General features: G+C 39.0%; 1 protein-coding gene across 1 annotated transcript; it reads right to left on the minus strand.

Annotated features, from left to right (window-relative positions):
• Positions 1-4,177: 4,177 nt before the first annotated feature.
• LOC116334963 (solute carrier organic anion transporter family member 1C1-like) lies at positions 4,178-16,314 on the minus strand. Its single transcript, XM_039600688.1, has 11 exons — positions 16,137-16,314; positions 14,715-14,861; positions 13,709-13,807; positions 12,862-13,095; positions 12,624-12,788; positions 10,884-11,079; positions 10,629-10,794; positions 7,229-7,413; positions 6,155-6,219; positions 5,923-6,040; positions 4,178-5,795 (listed from the first exon to the last, which is right to left on the minus strand). The coding sequence occupies exons 1-11, from the start codon at positions 16,309-16,311 to the stop codon at positions 5,303-5,305; spliced, it is 2,043 nt and encodes a 680-aa protein (XP_039456622.1). The 5' UTR covers positions 16,312-16,314; the 3' UTR covers positions 4,178-5,302.
• Between the last annotated feature and the right edge of the window lie 350 nt (positions 16,315-16,664).

Consider the following 16,664-nt stretch of genomic DNA (forward strand, 5'->3'; position numbering starts at 1 on the left):
CAGCAGGCTGCTGGTAAGTGCTAGTGGTTTTCACTGCAGATTGAGCTAACAGACATATAGTGCACTCTTAATGGACATATAACACCCCCAAACCCACTGCGGTCCGATGAACACCTCCCCGTGTTTCCTGTAAGCTTCAAAAAAAAAAAAAAAAAAACAGAAGGTAACTGCAGAGACAGTGACAGGATATTTTTCTGATTCCACTGCAGCTACATGGGTTTTTATTATTTGCTAGCACGATATCAGCTCAAAGTTTCAAAGTTGTGACTGATTTATTTACATTAACGCGTAATCACGTGTGAGTCCGAAAACAATTACTTGATTTAACTATATACCAGAGATTTTGTGCCTCAGGACTTTTGGTAAACATTGAATCAAGTCATGTCATCATGTGGTGGCTTGGATTAATATTGTACATGCGAGAAGTCCAACGTTACAGTTCGATTTAGCACAAAAACAAAGCTCACACAAAACCAAGTGAACCTTCACCAGCTTCATCAAATCCTGTTTAATCTGGTTTTTCTCCCTTTCACTTTTAGTGCAGAGATTTGAGCTTGTAAGCATCAATAAATATGGTCAGCATGGTTCATTAGTATTCTTGTAGCACTGATTCTACGTGGGATGAAACCTCACCGGAGAATCATTCGAACGTAAGCAAGGAGTGTCAGCAGCGCAGTGCTATGGCTTGTTTGCATTGAGAGCATCGACGCCTGGAAATGTTTCTGTGTTTGTAGTTAACTACTGTCACATGGGCACTTTTGCCATTGCATTACCTAATTGGTGTAGGAAAACTCTTTGGTCACATGATTTCATCACTTTTGTTTATTCGAGGGAGGAGCACTCACACATGAAACCTGTGTGTGTCAACTCTTTGGCCCGTGATGCATCCACAGATAAAAATAAACACTTGACGTCACCAACATCTACCTCTACATGGAAACAAAATAGCATGTTTTTTGAATTAATTGCATTAATGACATCTTAGTCAGGAAGGTGTTTTGTTTTGTTGTTTTATGAATGCATTTTTACCTTCCTACTAAATATCTCTTGTACATCAAGCAGTCTTATACATAAAGTTACGATTCTGGTGTTTTCTTTCCTCTTGTACAGCGTGCATAGGTGCAGAGAAACCCTCGTATTTCATGGTATTTGTAAAAAAGACATTGTTCTCCTCTGCTAATGAGAAGAAACATACTTTAAGACATACTTCTGTGTGCAAAACAAGTCCTCAATTTTGCCTAAACTTAAATCTGATTAGGAATTGTTGTTCAAAAGACCAAATGTAACATGAAAGATTCAGGCTTAGGGACAAAACCTACTGAGGATCTGCACCTAAAAATACTTTTATTTTCTCCTGCTGCCCAGAGCTTAACAGCAAACGCTGGTTGTACATTTCACACAACTCTTAACACGGCAACTCTCTCTCACACCTCTCTGGAGTATTTTTTCTTTTCAACCTTTTTCCACCTGTCGCAAAATCAAGCACACAGATTTTTACACTGGTCAAAACAGCTGGTGAAAACAAAGACACATTTAGCACATTTGTGATCTAGTCTTTTGTACTTCACCTTGATGTTTGAGCCTCACCGTACAGTCTAAAAATACCCCCCACCATAAAACGTATCAATATTCCTGATCTTGTTTGGCATGTTTTTCATCTCATCATGTTTTCATATGATAAATGATCTCCACTGCAGGCATTCCAGTTTAGCATCCAGACTCTTCTACTATGAAGCCATGCTACTGAAACAAATGCAGTATGCAGTTTAGAATTGGTCTTAGGGTTAAAAATATATTCCTCTAAAACTTTTTCAACATTCATGGCACATCTCCACATGTTGTGTCATGTTCTGATTCCTCCTGAATGATGAGTCTCCTTTTCAGTCTGGAGTATTTGGCCTCCATGTTTTCCAAAAACTATTTCAAAGGTCGGTCTGTCTCAGCACAGAACAGTTTTCCACTTTGCCTCAGTCCATTTTATATGAGCTTTGGTCCACAGACAACAGCCATGTTTCTGGATCATGTTCACTTATGTATTCTTTTTTGCACGACAGGGCTGTATTTCTGGATGGCACGGTGGAATCGTTTCTAAGCCTATGCAGTGATCATGCCTCTTTTTAATGCAGTGCCACTTAAAGATCACAGGCACCTGATTTTTTTTTCAGGCTTGTCCTAAAGTCCTCACAGTTTCATGTTGAGAAAAAATATTCTGAAATTGCTGCAGAATCTGAAGATACTCTTTCTTTGTTTTCTGGTTACTGCATAGTGACGAACCTCCGGCCTTTTTTACTCTTGAGAAACTCTGCCTCTCTTAACTGCTTTTATTACAATACGAAATCATGTTACTGAGCTTTTGTCAGCTCACCTAACCCTTTTGGAGATGTGTTGTTGCCACCAAATTCAAAATGACCTAACATTTTTGTGGTTTATGGAATTTGCAAATCATTGCATTCTGTTTTGATTTACATTTTAAATGTCCTAACCTTTTGGAACTGGGATTGTATATAGAAGATAACTTTATATTATCTATAAAAAAGGGAAAGGGAACTGTGGTTCCCTGAGGTTTTTCACATTTTTCAGGCAAATACTTACTACTTACCAGCCCAGCTGTAAAAAAACTTGAAAGAACGTGACACAAACCAGAAATGGAGATGGACTGCCTTCAAAGTAAACGTTGTGCCTCAGGGCTTTTACTTTGAAGGCAAACTATCTGAATGTGATGCCGCCATGGCCAAATGTTTCACAATTTCATTGCATCTCATAGACTGCATTTATAGACAAATGCATTCCATTCAAAGTCTGTACTGTGTATACATGAGATCTGCTCAATGAATGCAAAAATAATTCTAGTCATTCAAACATCCATTTATTTACACAAAAGAGCAATTTTTTTTCAAGAAGTTGAACTAATCTATAATATTTTTCATTCTGGGACCTCGCAAAGCGGTCATGTGATCAAATACATACATCAGCCAATATTTTAAATCGTTGGTCAGTCTTTCCACTCAGCACAACTCCATTTTTGTTCCAGAGACTGTTTCTACAAATGTGGAAATGGGACCACTGGTAGCGCTCTTTCTTCACAGGATTAAGTGTAATATAACCAGTGTTGGGTAAAATTACTTTTAAAAATAACATGTAAAATTAAAAGATTACTGGGTATAAAAAGTAATCAGTTACATTAAAGCATTACCTAAAAAAATAAAAACAAAAAATAAAACCCCTTTTGCATTCAGCATGCTGGTTATACGTCCAGAGGGCTTGTAGTCTACTGTACTTATACTTTTGACTGTACTGACTTTACTTCATTGATTAGCATGTTGACAGCATCATCTTCAGTTCCACAGAACCAGCATCAAGCTTGTTAATTTCCCTTGTAGAGCAAGCTTTAGCTGAACTAAAAGCTAGCTGTGTCAGTTTTGGAAAAGCAGAGTGTGGTGGGGCACGACTGCGGGGGAGGCGGACACACCTGAGTTGCATTGGTTCATCACTGACTCCTGAATTGTGTTGTTGTTGGTGTGTGGACGGCTGGGACTGATTATGACTGATTATGTCTGATTATGTCTGACCCCCAACATTTTCAACACTTGGGCCATCAAACGGGAAGAGAAATTGGATCCCTGGTCACTCTGGATGACCCTAGGGATGTCAAACACAGAAATAAACTGTGTCAAGGCCTTCACCACCGACTTAGCTGTAATTGTACGTAAGGGATATGCTGCTGGATATCGGGTGCTTTGGCACATAAGCGACAAAACATACTGACTACCAGACTTGGCATGCGGCAAAAGCCCAGGATGATCTGATATCGTCGTGGTGGTGTTGTTCCCAGATCATCATGAAAATGTTGTTCCAGGTTCAACATTGCAAGTGACCAATCACATTGTTGTGACGTTATTCTTTTGCGCGCCAAGTCATTCGTGCATTTATGAAATTCCAATGTTGCAAGGACAATACCAATTCTGCTTACCGTTTATTAAAGGGTTAGGGTTAGGGTCAGGGTCCGTTGATTGGTGGACAGAGGCGGTTTCTCGCAGCTTAAGTACAGTTTTTTGTTTTACGGCGGTTTTTCCCGAAGTCGCAAACGTATGACGTCACAACATTCTGATTGGTCACTTGCAATGTTGATCCTGGAACAACATTTAGTATGATGATCTGGAAACAACACCAACACGACGATATCAGATCGTGCAAAAGCCCAACACAATCAATAAGCAAGTACTCGAAAGGCTGACTAATAGCTGGAATCGACTGCAATGGAGCAAGGCTAACAACCTGACTCGGCTTACCAGTCAAGTGACAGGTTTTACAGTTTCTGATGTGTAACAATACATCCTTCTTTAAATGTGGCCAAACAAAATGACGCAAAACTCTATCATATGTTTTCCGCACACCTAAGTGCCCTGACCTATCATGAGCCAGGTTCAATACCTGACCATGATACTCAGGGTGAGAGTATGTTCAGCCAGTTGGCTCCCTGGCCCCAGTCGGGCGATGGGTGTATGTGGGTATGTGGCGGGGCGTGGCTGCGAGGAGACGGACACACCTGAGTTGCATCGGCTCATCAAGCCTCCCCTGCGTATAAGAGTGAACTGGCTCCTGAATGGTGTTGTTGTTGGTGTATGGGCAGCTGGGAGCTGAAAAGATGCAACCGCGAGAGTGTTCGAACAACAACCGGGAAATAAAGTGTGTGTTAATGAGTGTGATAATGTGGTCCATCATTCATGCCACATTCAGTCATCAGTCTCTTCCTCAACTGGCCTTACCACTTACTTTGATTGCAGATTACTTCAAAACATGAAGCACAGCTCCTTAGCAGCTGACAGACAATACATATAACTGTGGTACACAGTAATGCAAATTCTTCTGCAATGTAAATGTTGTTGTATGCACACTCATGCTAGCTGAGCTCTACAACTGAATACAATCCAGTATGTAGCTGGATGCTAAGGTGTTGAAAGGAGCATGAAACAAAACAGGAAACATTTAATTAGATACTTTTTAAATATTTAAAAAGTACTTAATTAAGTTTGTGAATTGAAAAACAACCCCCAAAAATTGAATCTAAGGACTTGTTACTTTGTTACATGTCACACCCAACACTGAATATAATAGCTGCATCCTGTAAAAAAAAAAGGATGGAAAATACTACTAGTATAGACTGTGACATTGTCCTGAAAGAATAGTAGTCCCTCTTAACAGGAAAATTATCTTTTGACCAAACTTTGGGACTTGTTCCATCTATTCCAGTTTGATTTTGTGTTGGAGACAACTCTGCTAAACATAGTCTTTATGTGGTCCATCAGTTTAGCTGCTGACTCTCTTTCTCCAATTTGCTCTTGTCATCAGTATGATCGTCCTGCTTCTCTATCACTTTGTGTCCGATGGATTCTTTACTGACTATCTCTGTGTTTGTGCCATCAGAAGACAGAGGAATGACTTCAGCACAGGTATCTGTCATGTATTTAGCCTCCTGTGCATTACTTGTAGAGATTACTCCATCATTATGAGGGGGCTGTTCTACTGTGTGGACCTCTCCTCCTTCCTCCAAATCTGTAGCAATCTTTACCCAAATTTTTGTAGCACTGGGTAAGTTGGGAGTTTCAGGACTGGCTCTAATCTCCTCAGTGAGGTTTAATGGCATCTTTAGTTCAAAAACCTTTGATGCTTCTTGCTCCTGCTTGTCTGTGTCCTTCTCTGGCTTTCGGAACTGGCGCCTGAGAAGGATGATGACAGCAATGATGAAAAAATAAGAGGAGCCACTGATACAAGTGATCAAACCCAGGAAAATGATCCTAGAAATAGAGAATGGAAATGGATTGAGGCAAATCAGCAAAGGTCTTTACCACAATTATAATACTAGTCAATAATTTTTGGCAAATTTGTTCAAATAGTGTAAACTGGAATTTCTCCGTGGAGTACCTGTACATATCAGAGTTGTAAATACGACATGCCCCCCTACCGCCACAACTCTTCATAGACCATTTAAGGCAAGTTGAATCAATCAAAGCACCGAAATACATTGGTGCAGGAATTCCACCTACAGACAGCATTGGGGACAAAACTTTTATCCAGAGAAAATAAACCTCTTGGGATTCAAGCAGCAGTGACCTATATTTATGCTTTACGTCAAAGTGAAAGTACTGAAGCTTACCAAGAGTCCTAGTTACCAAGGTCTGAATACCCAGTGCAAGGGATTTGAGCTCGGGTGTGATGCATCTGCAAGTACAAAACACACAAAAAATCAAGAAAATATAAATAAATAAAAAATAAACTAGTGACAGCAGGCTGACAGGTCTTAATAGCAGCAATGGATAGACGTGACGCAGTTATTGGAACTGGGCCCACGCTCGGTATCGAGAGATCAGGCAGTGATACACAGGATACAGGAACAGACTTTGGCCAGGCTAAATTTGAGTGGAATTATTGGGGAACTATCTTGCAGTTTTTGCTTAATACTCTATGCTAAGTAAATTTTGTCTTGACTCCAGTTCTGTAAGTAAGGCAGAGACAACAGTGGCGTCAATCTTGTTATTTAATGCTGGACATTAGTTCTTCAAAAGGTGAAACTATTCCTTTAAATCCTTTTCAGGTGATACTTACTTATGTTCTTTCATTGTATGTGTCACCACCACACTTTTAGAAATATGTAGAAAAAAAAACTTGTCAAAAAGTAACTTTGTGTATGCTTCCCTTGAGTCAGGGTCACAGCAGCCAATACTTGATTGCATCAAAACAGCAAAGTTTTCTCCTCTCACTGGAATTATCTTGTCTCTGCCTTTCTCTCTGTCCGCCTTTCCATTTTGTTTCTTCTTGCTCTGTGTTTTTCTCTTAGTGCCTCCCTCCTGCTCCTTAGCAGCCAGTGGATTGATGGGGCCTCCATGTCAAACCATCAATCATCCTGAGTAGTATATCTAACCAGGTATTTTATCCAGTCTTTGCATGATCATTCTGTCATCTTTTGTGGCAGAATACAATGTGTCAAAGGTTTAAACCTTCCTGTCTTTGTGCCTCCTGAGTTTTTAACCTCACCAGCCCTCCGCATGCCTGCTCAGTCTCTATTTGCCCCCATTACTTTACACTTCCAAGTTCCGGGCCAATCTGTCTATACTCTCTCCACCTCACTTAGCCGTGTTGCGTTATAACTATTTTGAGTCCTTCCATTTCACTGTCTACCACTACTTTAGGCTGCTAATAGACATGATAGCAACACTAAGTTTTTACAGACCGTATAATGACCATGTAGCCAGGTGTGGCTCCCAGAGCATTGATAAAGGAACTGAGAACAGATATGGCCATATAGGAGGTGAAGCTTCTGCTGCAGTCCTTGGCATGAGGGCACTGGCCCAGTCTCACTGATGTACTGCTGCCTGCTGGAAAGGAGGTGGACACACAGGTGCAGTTGTGAAAGACCTGGGAAAGAGAGAATATTTACATTTATATATATATTTTTATGTCTTCCTCATCCAGGCATCTTTGGAACTGGATTGTAAAATTATTTCATTTTACATTTTCCACCCAGGAAAATAAGCATTGTTAATCAAACATGTTAAAAGTCTGTAAAATTACACTTTTTAAACTTTAAAGCAACTGATATTTGAGTTTGCTGAAGAGACAAAGGACAAAATTGCTCTCCACGTAACATCTGACACTTCACCCAGAGGATTTTATAGTCGAAGAAAAGGTAGGGGATATTTACAAGAGCATGAAAAGAAAAGCACATAACAGCTAATCAATAAAATTGACAAAAATAGGAAAATACTAGAGTACACTCTGAAAAATGCTTTAGTAGCAACAGTGTAAAATCATGCCTCCTGGCTAACGCGTCATCTTCCTCAATAGCAACTAGTAGAAACATTGAAGAACAACAACACTGATGATTTTGTACTGGATTATATCTTTGCAACACAAACAATTTAAGCTTATGTTCACATATATGTGATCATGTTTCAGAGAATGCTGCGAAACCTCTGCTAACTTCTGGGAGTAATACTTGAAATTTTGTGAAAACAAAATGTAATATTGAAATGACTCTGTACTGCTACGTTCAAGCTATATCACAAATGCCGATATATACGTGCTTTCTATTCATTTATTATACATACTGCATGTTTCTGATAAGATTAATACATTTTGGGGTTAATTGAAAGTTGACCATTTTTTTTATGTTATTTGACAAATGTAAAATAATTAGATGGTAATGAGTAAGCTTTTAAAAGAGAGCAAGTTTTTAGTTTTTAAAATAGTTTTAAAATACTTTTTAAAATAAAAAAAAGGGAGAAAAGTGGAGGATTTTTATTATTCCGATTGCTTATCATAGTCACGTGGACGGTATTTATTAGACCACCTGTCACGAAAAACAAGAAAACACAAGTATTTTAGAAATCTGTAAATATTATATATTATTTATTAGACAATTAACAAACTGAATTCAGAAAATAACCCCAAAATAATACTGTGCTTCACTGTTTTTTCAGCTTTTTGTAAAAGAATACATTTTGAAAATGTCATGGTCCTGGGCCACGTTGGCCCAGTATTCTGAGTTTTCATGTGTTTTTGTACTTTTGTTCTTTCATTATGCCATGGTTCCTAGGTTCTGCCAAAATGTTCCTTATTTGATTACCCCCTGTGTGCCCTTCTGTGTATCTCTGAGCCCTCGTTTCCCCTCCTTGTGTTTCATTCAATGTTTTTCCCCAGCCCGTTATGTCTGTCCTCTCTCTCTCCGCCTGTCTGAACCTCTGTGCACTTCCTGTTTTACTTTGGCAGTCCCTCGTCAGTATGCGTCACGTTGTGTTCACTCCTGCCCTGTCTCGTTATGATTATCAGTGTCACCTGTGTTCCCCGTGTATTCCCACTTCCCTCGTTAACCCTCTGTGTATTTATGTCTGCGTCTCCCTCAGTTCTGTGTCGCGTTCTCCCTCATTCATGGCCGTGTGTTTCTCTGTGCATTAGTGTATTATTTCCCAGTGTAGTTCCTTATCAGTTTGCTTCGCCGTTTTTCTGTCCAGCAATAAAGCTGTGTTTTGAGTTTATTCCTGCTTCCGTGAGCTTGCGTTTGGGTCCACTTCCTGCCTGCCACACAGCCGGTCCATGACAGAAAATCCATGGACAACAATAATTATCTTCTAGCATTAACCCCCCAAAAGTTGATTCTGTTCATCTTGATGTAGCGTTTTCATCGGGAGAAACATTTCGTCACTCATACAGGTAACTTCTTCAGTCTCAGCTGACTGCAGGTTTCTTATAAACAGTACATTTGCATAATGACTGAAACTACACTGTAAGAAAAAGTCCTAATATAAAAGTATTTTACTGTGTATTTTACAGTTTTGTTCTGTTCTTCTAGAATATCATTAAATTTACATAAATAGACTGATTTCACATTTCAAATGTAAATTAACGTGAAATCACTGTAATGTAATAAAACATAATTTTCTTGTTTTTTAAATGTATTTGTCTGTACATATGCATATTTAGATATAAAATCATTTCATTATAAAATATATGAAATGATTCTTATAAACTTTTTTAACATCAAATAATTATTACTATTATTGCTATTTAGGGCGATCGTGGCTCAAGAGTTGGCAGTTCGCCTTGTAATCAGAAGGTTGCTGGTTCGAGCCCCGGCTTGGACTCTTTCGGTCGTTGTGTCCTTGGTCAAGACACTTCACCTACCGCCTACTGGTGATGGCCAGAGGGGTCGATGGTGTGATATGACAGCCTCGCCTCTGTCCCAGGGCATGCAATCCATTATTATTTAAACCAACTGTTAACTGTATATTTCTGTACTTTCTGTATTTAAGTATTATTATTCATATTGCCACATTCATTGACCTTGTTTATAGGTAATTTCATTGTTTAATCACATTAAAATGTTCCTAATTAATGTTTAAAAGCACTTGAAAAAGGCAAAATCCCATGTAAAATTAGGGCAACAAACTGTATTGTCATTACTGAAAATAACCGTATTTTTATGAGAAAGTTATTTTCTGTTATTTGATGGTATTATTTTGGCGCCCCAGCTGCCGGAATATTACTGTTTTTCTAGGATTTTTTTTTTTAACAGTGTAGCCCACTGAGGGAACAATGGGCTGGGAGGCCTGTTCCTTGATTGTTAATATGCAAATTCTCATGACAATTCATTAACAACCACTGATCAAAGTACTACAGGCAGAAACATGGGTGTGCCATGGGTTCCCCAGTTTCACCCATCGTGGCCAATTTGTATATGGAAGAAGTGGAAAAGAGGGCTTTGCTATCCTACCCTGGCACACCACCAAGTCATTGGTTCAGGTATGTGGATGACACCTGGGTGAAGATCAAATCTCAGGACATACCACAATTTACGGATCACATTAACAAGGTGGACTAACACATCAAATTCGCCAGGGAGAATATGAAAATGCAATCCATTTACCATGGGAGTGCTATTCAAATGCATTTAAGGGTGAGAAATATATAAATTATCAAGAGTTCATGTTACAAAGTAGCAGTATTTAAAATGTAATGTAACCTCAATATACAGGAGTCAAGACATTCTTGACCCAAATATCTTCCAACAAGTGGCTGATACACATGTTTACACTTTACATTATACCTCTGCGCTCTCTTGTAATTGTCCTTACGGTGTTTTTGCCGTGTCCGCTAGAGCTGAGGCAGCCAGCCATGCATGGAGAGATGTAAGTGATGCCGCTATCTGAGCAAACGGGGTCCCACTCCTCTGCTGAACACAAGCAGTCCCTGTTACACTCAGAGAAGAGCATTTCTCTGCTGGACAATACACCTTGTGTCCTGCAGGGGAGTGAAACAATGGATATTATGATCTACAGTGGACAAAGGAAGCTAGTTGCTAAATAAGTGATATTTGTCTCAACACTGACCCATTGTACGATACAGTGAGCCCCGCTATGGGTATGTTATCACACTTGGTGCCAAACTGCAGCAGCATGAGGAGATAGGACATAAAGGATGTTGCAAAGGAAAGCTGAGCTCCTGAGACCACACTCAGCTTATACCTTTTCATCAGCAGTCCTCCGAGGAAGATCCCTATTGCCACTGCTGGCAGGTTCAGGACACCTGAAGGAAACACACGGGAATATTGCTTATATACTTCATACATCATATCACATATACATACTTTATATCAAGCACATTTTCCTTAATGATTATTAATAATTTATTTGTTGGTTGTTAAATATTTGAGTGCATTTTATCATTTAAACTTTATCTAAAAGTACACACTGCCTATCTACAGAAGGTGAACGCGTGCCAATGCGTGCCTTCTGTTTACACACAATGAAACACTGACATTTGGTGGTGTATTCTAAAACCAAGGACCTTCCTGGAAGTCACTGCAGAATCACACTAATGAGTGTGATTTAAGGGGTGAATCGGCGTTGGGTACAAGCAGCTTGTTGCAAAATCAAATAATTTGCTCCCATTTCTTTTGCTGAATCTGTGAAAGATTCAAAAGATGACATAGTTTGAGAGACAAACAAAGTGATTCCTAAAGAGCTGTTTGCCAAAAGCCTGGCATGGTGTGTAATGTGTCCTCAAACCATTTGTGGAAAGTGGACAAGTGGAGGACGGAAGAAGAAGTGGCAAACCTAACAAAGTTGCAATAGCACCAACCTCCTTCAAAGGTGGGACACCTAGCTCAATAGAAGGAATGTCATCATCACAAACATCAGAACCCGTCAGGATTTTCAACTCAACTAATCGTGTTAAGATAGTACTCTTAATTTCTTTTTTCGCACTATATTTCTTTATATCAAAATATCAATATCAATATCAAAGTGTGCCGCAATACTCAACAAGTCATCTTTACGACATAACTCAAACTTCTCAGAACTTGGAGCATGAATGAAATCTTGTAAGTCGAAATCCATACTTAAATACAAGGCAGTAACATCGTACCAAACGTCAGAGTTGTCTACAGCTCCGGAAAATAGATCCCGGACGAACCCCCACTTGTGTTACGACCCGGCTCAAAAGCCGCAACATAAATAAGGAGAAGAATACCAGAATTTATGTGAGAAGAGGTTTTATCTTAAAATGCATAGCAGGGTGGCTAAAATGGCTGGTACCACCAAGGCAAAAACTAGTGAGCCTCTCTCTGAAAGCCTGCTTAGGTATGCTTTTATCCACACCAGTGGAATGTTGGCTGTGAAGAAGCAATTCTGAAAGAAGGGAAATGAGAAAAGACAGAACTATGCAGGGTTGGCTCTGGGTATCTATACACCTACGAGTATAGTTTTCCTTCACGGGCTGTCCTCTCCATACCTGTTCTGGGTTGATTTATCAAGCTCTGAAGCAGTGTGGGATCATTTTGACAGAGAACAGAACAAAAAGGCAGCCAAAGGAGAGCTTTGAATGTTTTTTAAGAAGCCCGGAGAACTATTCCTGAAGGGTAGCAAATTAAAAGAAAGTTTCTCTTGGAGTGTTGAGGCTGTGTTGTGTTGGTGGTCATTGCAAATACTGACCTTCAAGGTTGATAGAATTGTAAAAAAGCTATTTTTATGTATGTTTGAACATGTGTCAATAAATTACTGCACCTATGTCCCATTTTTCTATCAAAAGTTCAATATGAACACTTAATTTATTGATTTCTTTATTTTTACCTATGAGGAAGTTCGCCCTGGATGCAGACTGTCCAAACTGTTGCTCCATGTATTTGGCTTTAAAGGTGAGTAGACCGATGAATGCATTGAACTTCAGGATGCTCCCGCAAAGAAGCAGGAAGTAAGCAGGAGTTCCCAGAAGACGCCTCAATGATGGAAAGAACCCTGGGCAGGAACATCCGCACAAATCACGTAAGATCCATCAACCTGCACATGCAAACACAGATGACGACTCTACCTTTGGCAATTTCAGTCAGCTTGAGGTTGTGGTTGTTGTTTTGCGCATCCTCTGTCTCGTTTAGGATCTCACAGACTGGAGTTTCACGGTTTTCTTCACCGTCCTGCTTGGGCAGCGAACGGGGCAGAAACCAGAAGGGAATGCTGGAGATAAGCAGAAGGCCAGAGGACACAAGAAAACCCATCCACCAAGCACCCACCCAGCGGGAATCTTTAGGAGTGATGGTCACACTTTCTATGTAAAAGAGAAGAATTTTCAAGTTTTCTTCAGGAAGTCTTCAAATAAAGGCTTCATATAAACAAGTCTCAATCAAAATATCTCTGTTGACAAAAGTGTTGACTGGCTAAAATGCTTTTAACTTTGTGAAAGGCACAGTCTTTAACTCTTGTTACCCCTCTCCAGCTTCTTGGCCTTACACAGTACATAAAGTTGATTTGTTAGACAAAGTTTTTGTAATTTTAGCCTCCAGACACCATCGCATTCAATCTCAAACCAAATAATCATGATGTGATTGAAGTGCAGACTTTAAACTTTTAACTTTAATTAAAAAATGTTTGCATTAACTTTACAGTCAATTTGAAATATTTGATTTAAAATCCAATGTGGTAGTATATAGGCAAAATTACAGAAAAATGTGTTGTTGCCTAAAAAGATCTAAACATGTGTACATTTTCTTTTTGTTTCTAACACAGACAAGTTTTTATATTCTTTCAACTAAAATCACTGCTTTGAATTTTGTGAGCTTTTGCCATCTATCGGATACTTTAAGATGAGCTCTAACCATAATGAGTCATGTATCATGCAAAAAACAAAAAACAAAACCCAGACACACAAAGAAAAACCTTACCCATATCAACATATCCAATGTCAACATATAGTCTGGCACAATAGGAACCCAAAAGGAAGCCAAACATGGGACCCAGGAGAGTAATGGTCTGGAGACAAGCTGCCAATGACAAAAAAGATCAGAAGTCTACGATGTGATACTAAATCTAAAGAAGGGTCTCAAACTTAAATGAGATGTGGATCACTACTGGCACTGTCATCTCATTGGAGGTCCACTTTAGTGGTCAAGTAGTACAAAAAAAAAACCAAGTGAAAACAAGAAAGCACCCACAAATATTTCCAAAAAAGTTTTCTTTTGTTTGTTTTTTTTAAATTTCAAATATTGTATCACAAAACAAATATGCAAACATCAACGCAATTGTTTTTCCTCACTCTTAACTAACTGAAGCGTCTCATTGAACTACCAAATAAACACAATGGTACTCTCTTTCTGGCCAGACACGTGGCCAGAATAATTTTGTTCGTATTTAAAAAAAATAAAAATGCAGACATAAGTGTACACATCAGTTTTTGACTCTCTCACTAAACTAACACAGCCAATCCCTCCACATGTTTGTACTCTCTGCTCATATTGCCTTCATATTAGATCATTTTTTGCTTTTTAAAGAACTTATTTTAACATTGCACTCAACAACAAACCCATCCTCCCTAACAAAAAAAACATCAAGGGCCAAATTGCATTATATGTCTTCACGTTGATATAAGGGCCATAAGTAGGGGTGAGGTGGGCCGCAAGTGGTCCCTGGGCGGCAGGTTTGAGACCCCTGATCTAAAGGATAGGATGTAAAATGAGATATTTCCACTGACCTCTCAGTTAAATTTGAAAACGAGATTAATCGTAGGTTTACCCTGATCAAAATCACACATTAACCAGCATAAAAATGCTGTACATACAGGAATGATGAATGTGTGTATTCTCAGATGGTTTATAAGCCATAATTTATTTATTAAGTAACACCTTTTAAGTCAGGTGGAAGACTTTAAAATCCCTTTGAACCCCATCTTACCAATATAAAAAGGGGAGTTTTCCGCCCTTGCAAAGTCATCGATGTAGGAGATGCCCAGAGGTGTGACTGGAGTTTCTCCAATCCCCCGCAGAGCGTTCCCCAGGAATACGTAGATCCACATGCTGGAACCAGAATCTCTCACACAGGCTGCATAATGACACAAACAAGGAATCTGTGATATTGATTTTGTTACAAAGAGTTCACACACATTGGATCACACAGCATCAAAGTTATACATGGAGCATGTTTACTTCAATTAAAAAACACACCAAATATTGCATGGATCCTCTTGATCATTTTCACCAGTGTTTTCTTGGCTCTGAAAGAGCTTTTCAGACTTAACAGCCTCAGCCTGATCACGACGCACCAGTGTCTTTTCTTGTTGATTCTCAGTATTTAGTACACAAAAACATACATTCTTTACTCAGTAAAATATTAAATATCTATGATATTTAATAATGAACTATGAAAATATAAGACAATATGTCCAAGGTGCTGATTAAAGCAATGCAAGGAGTGGGTGTGGAGGGGGCAAAAATTCCTCTATGCAGGAAAAAGTCCGGTTACATGAAAAGGAGAAAGACACAGTTTTACATCTATATCTGCTATATCTGCTATTTCATTACGGAGAATACGTCAAACAAGACATGAATAAAATCTGCCGATATTCAGTATCATCTTAATAGTGGCTTGTTGTATACCACCACATTGTATGTGACTTCCATTATATTTCTTTCCAAATACGTCTCATCTGAATAGCTGAACAGGATCAATAGATTGCATTTTGTGAGAGCATCACATGGTTTTGTGAGCAGCAGAATTAATTATAGTTTAACAATAGTGAGACTGAAGCAACATTGCAACTAAAGCCCATCTCAGGGACCAAAATTAATGGGAACAAGAGGAGCTCCTAAAAACACTGAAAAACACATGGGCACACAGAGCCAAACTGAATTCATTACCATAAATATTACAAATGTCTGCTTTCTTATTATTCTGCCTCCTTTCAGTCTTTTCTTTTTAAAAGTCGTCTCTCATTGGCTAGCTCTAAAGTCTGCGTCCGGGCTTATTGTTGTGGATGTACACGCTGTTGTGACTCTGTTTATTCCTGGTGACAAAGATGCACCAGGAGAGAGCTGATTGGCTGTTGAGTTGTTAGTAGGTTTAACAAGGTTTCATGTTAAAGTTTCATGGTTTTTGTAAAAGAAAATTTACAAAAACCATGAGTTTTAAGCAGTAAATAAACAAGTAATAATAACAATAAATAGCTGACATTGCCATGTTATTCTTTGCTATTTACAGGTATTTACTGTACACACTGCAGCAGAAAGCAGAAATGTATTTGACTGCACTAAGTAGTAAAAGTGAATGTTTTACTATCTTTAATTATATTTAATCCTGGCATGTATTCCACACTCTTACCTTTATTGTCCTCCAACGAAGGCTCTATTTGAATTTCTGGCACGAGATCTAGTGTTTTCAGAGGATCCACACAGGCAGCAATGCTCAGATTGTCATTTTGAAAGACCTGAATCACCGTGTCATACTTATAGCTGTAAAAAACAAACAAGCAGTCCATGTGAATTTCTTCTGTCATCGTTTTTGCTTATAGAAGTTTCTCATTTATATTTGACTTTTACCGTCCCATGAAAAAATGTGTGAGGCCAGTGAGAAAGGCCCCCACAGCCATGAGGAAACAGCCTGCAGCGATGAGCCTGGGTCGGTGCAGCTTAGCCCCAAAATGGCTGACCACAGCTAGAAACAACAAGTTGCCTACACACACCCCCAAAAAGATTGAAATCAAGCAAGCAAAAAGAATGACTTTTTCTCCACTGTGTCACTAAAAAAAAAAATTAGAGCATTTATTTTTAAATGAACTGATTGATGTTACCCATCTCAAAACTTCCATCTATGAGACCAATGTGTGTGCTGGAGAGGTCAAAGCGCCTC

This window comes from Oreochromis aureus, linkage group 17 (assembly GCF_013358895.1).
Source record: "Oreochromis aureus strain Israel breed Guangdong linkage group 17, ZZ_aureus, whole genome shotgun sequence".
Classification (NCBI taxonomy): Eukaryota; Metazoa; Chordata; class Actinopteri; order Cichliformes; family Cichlidae; genus Oreochromis; species Oreochromis aureus.

Coding starts and splice junctions, on each gene's coding strand:
- LOC116334963 (XM_039600688.1), bottom strand. CDS start 16,311: ATGACAGAAGAAATTCACATGGACTGCTTGTTTGTTTTTTACAGCTAT. Junction 13,096..13,708: donor CATTGGATATGTTGATATGG/GTAAGGTTTTTC, acceptor TCTTTTACATAG/AAAGTGTGACCATCACTCCT. Junction 12,789..12,861: donor GCTGACTGAAATTGCCAAAG/GTAGAGTCGTCA, acceptor GTTCCTGCCCAG/GGTTCTTTCCATCATTGAGG.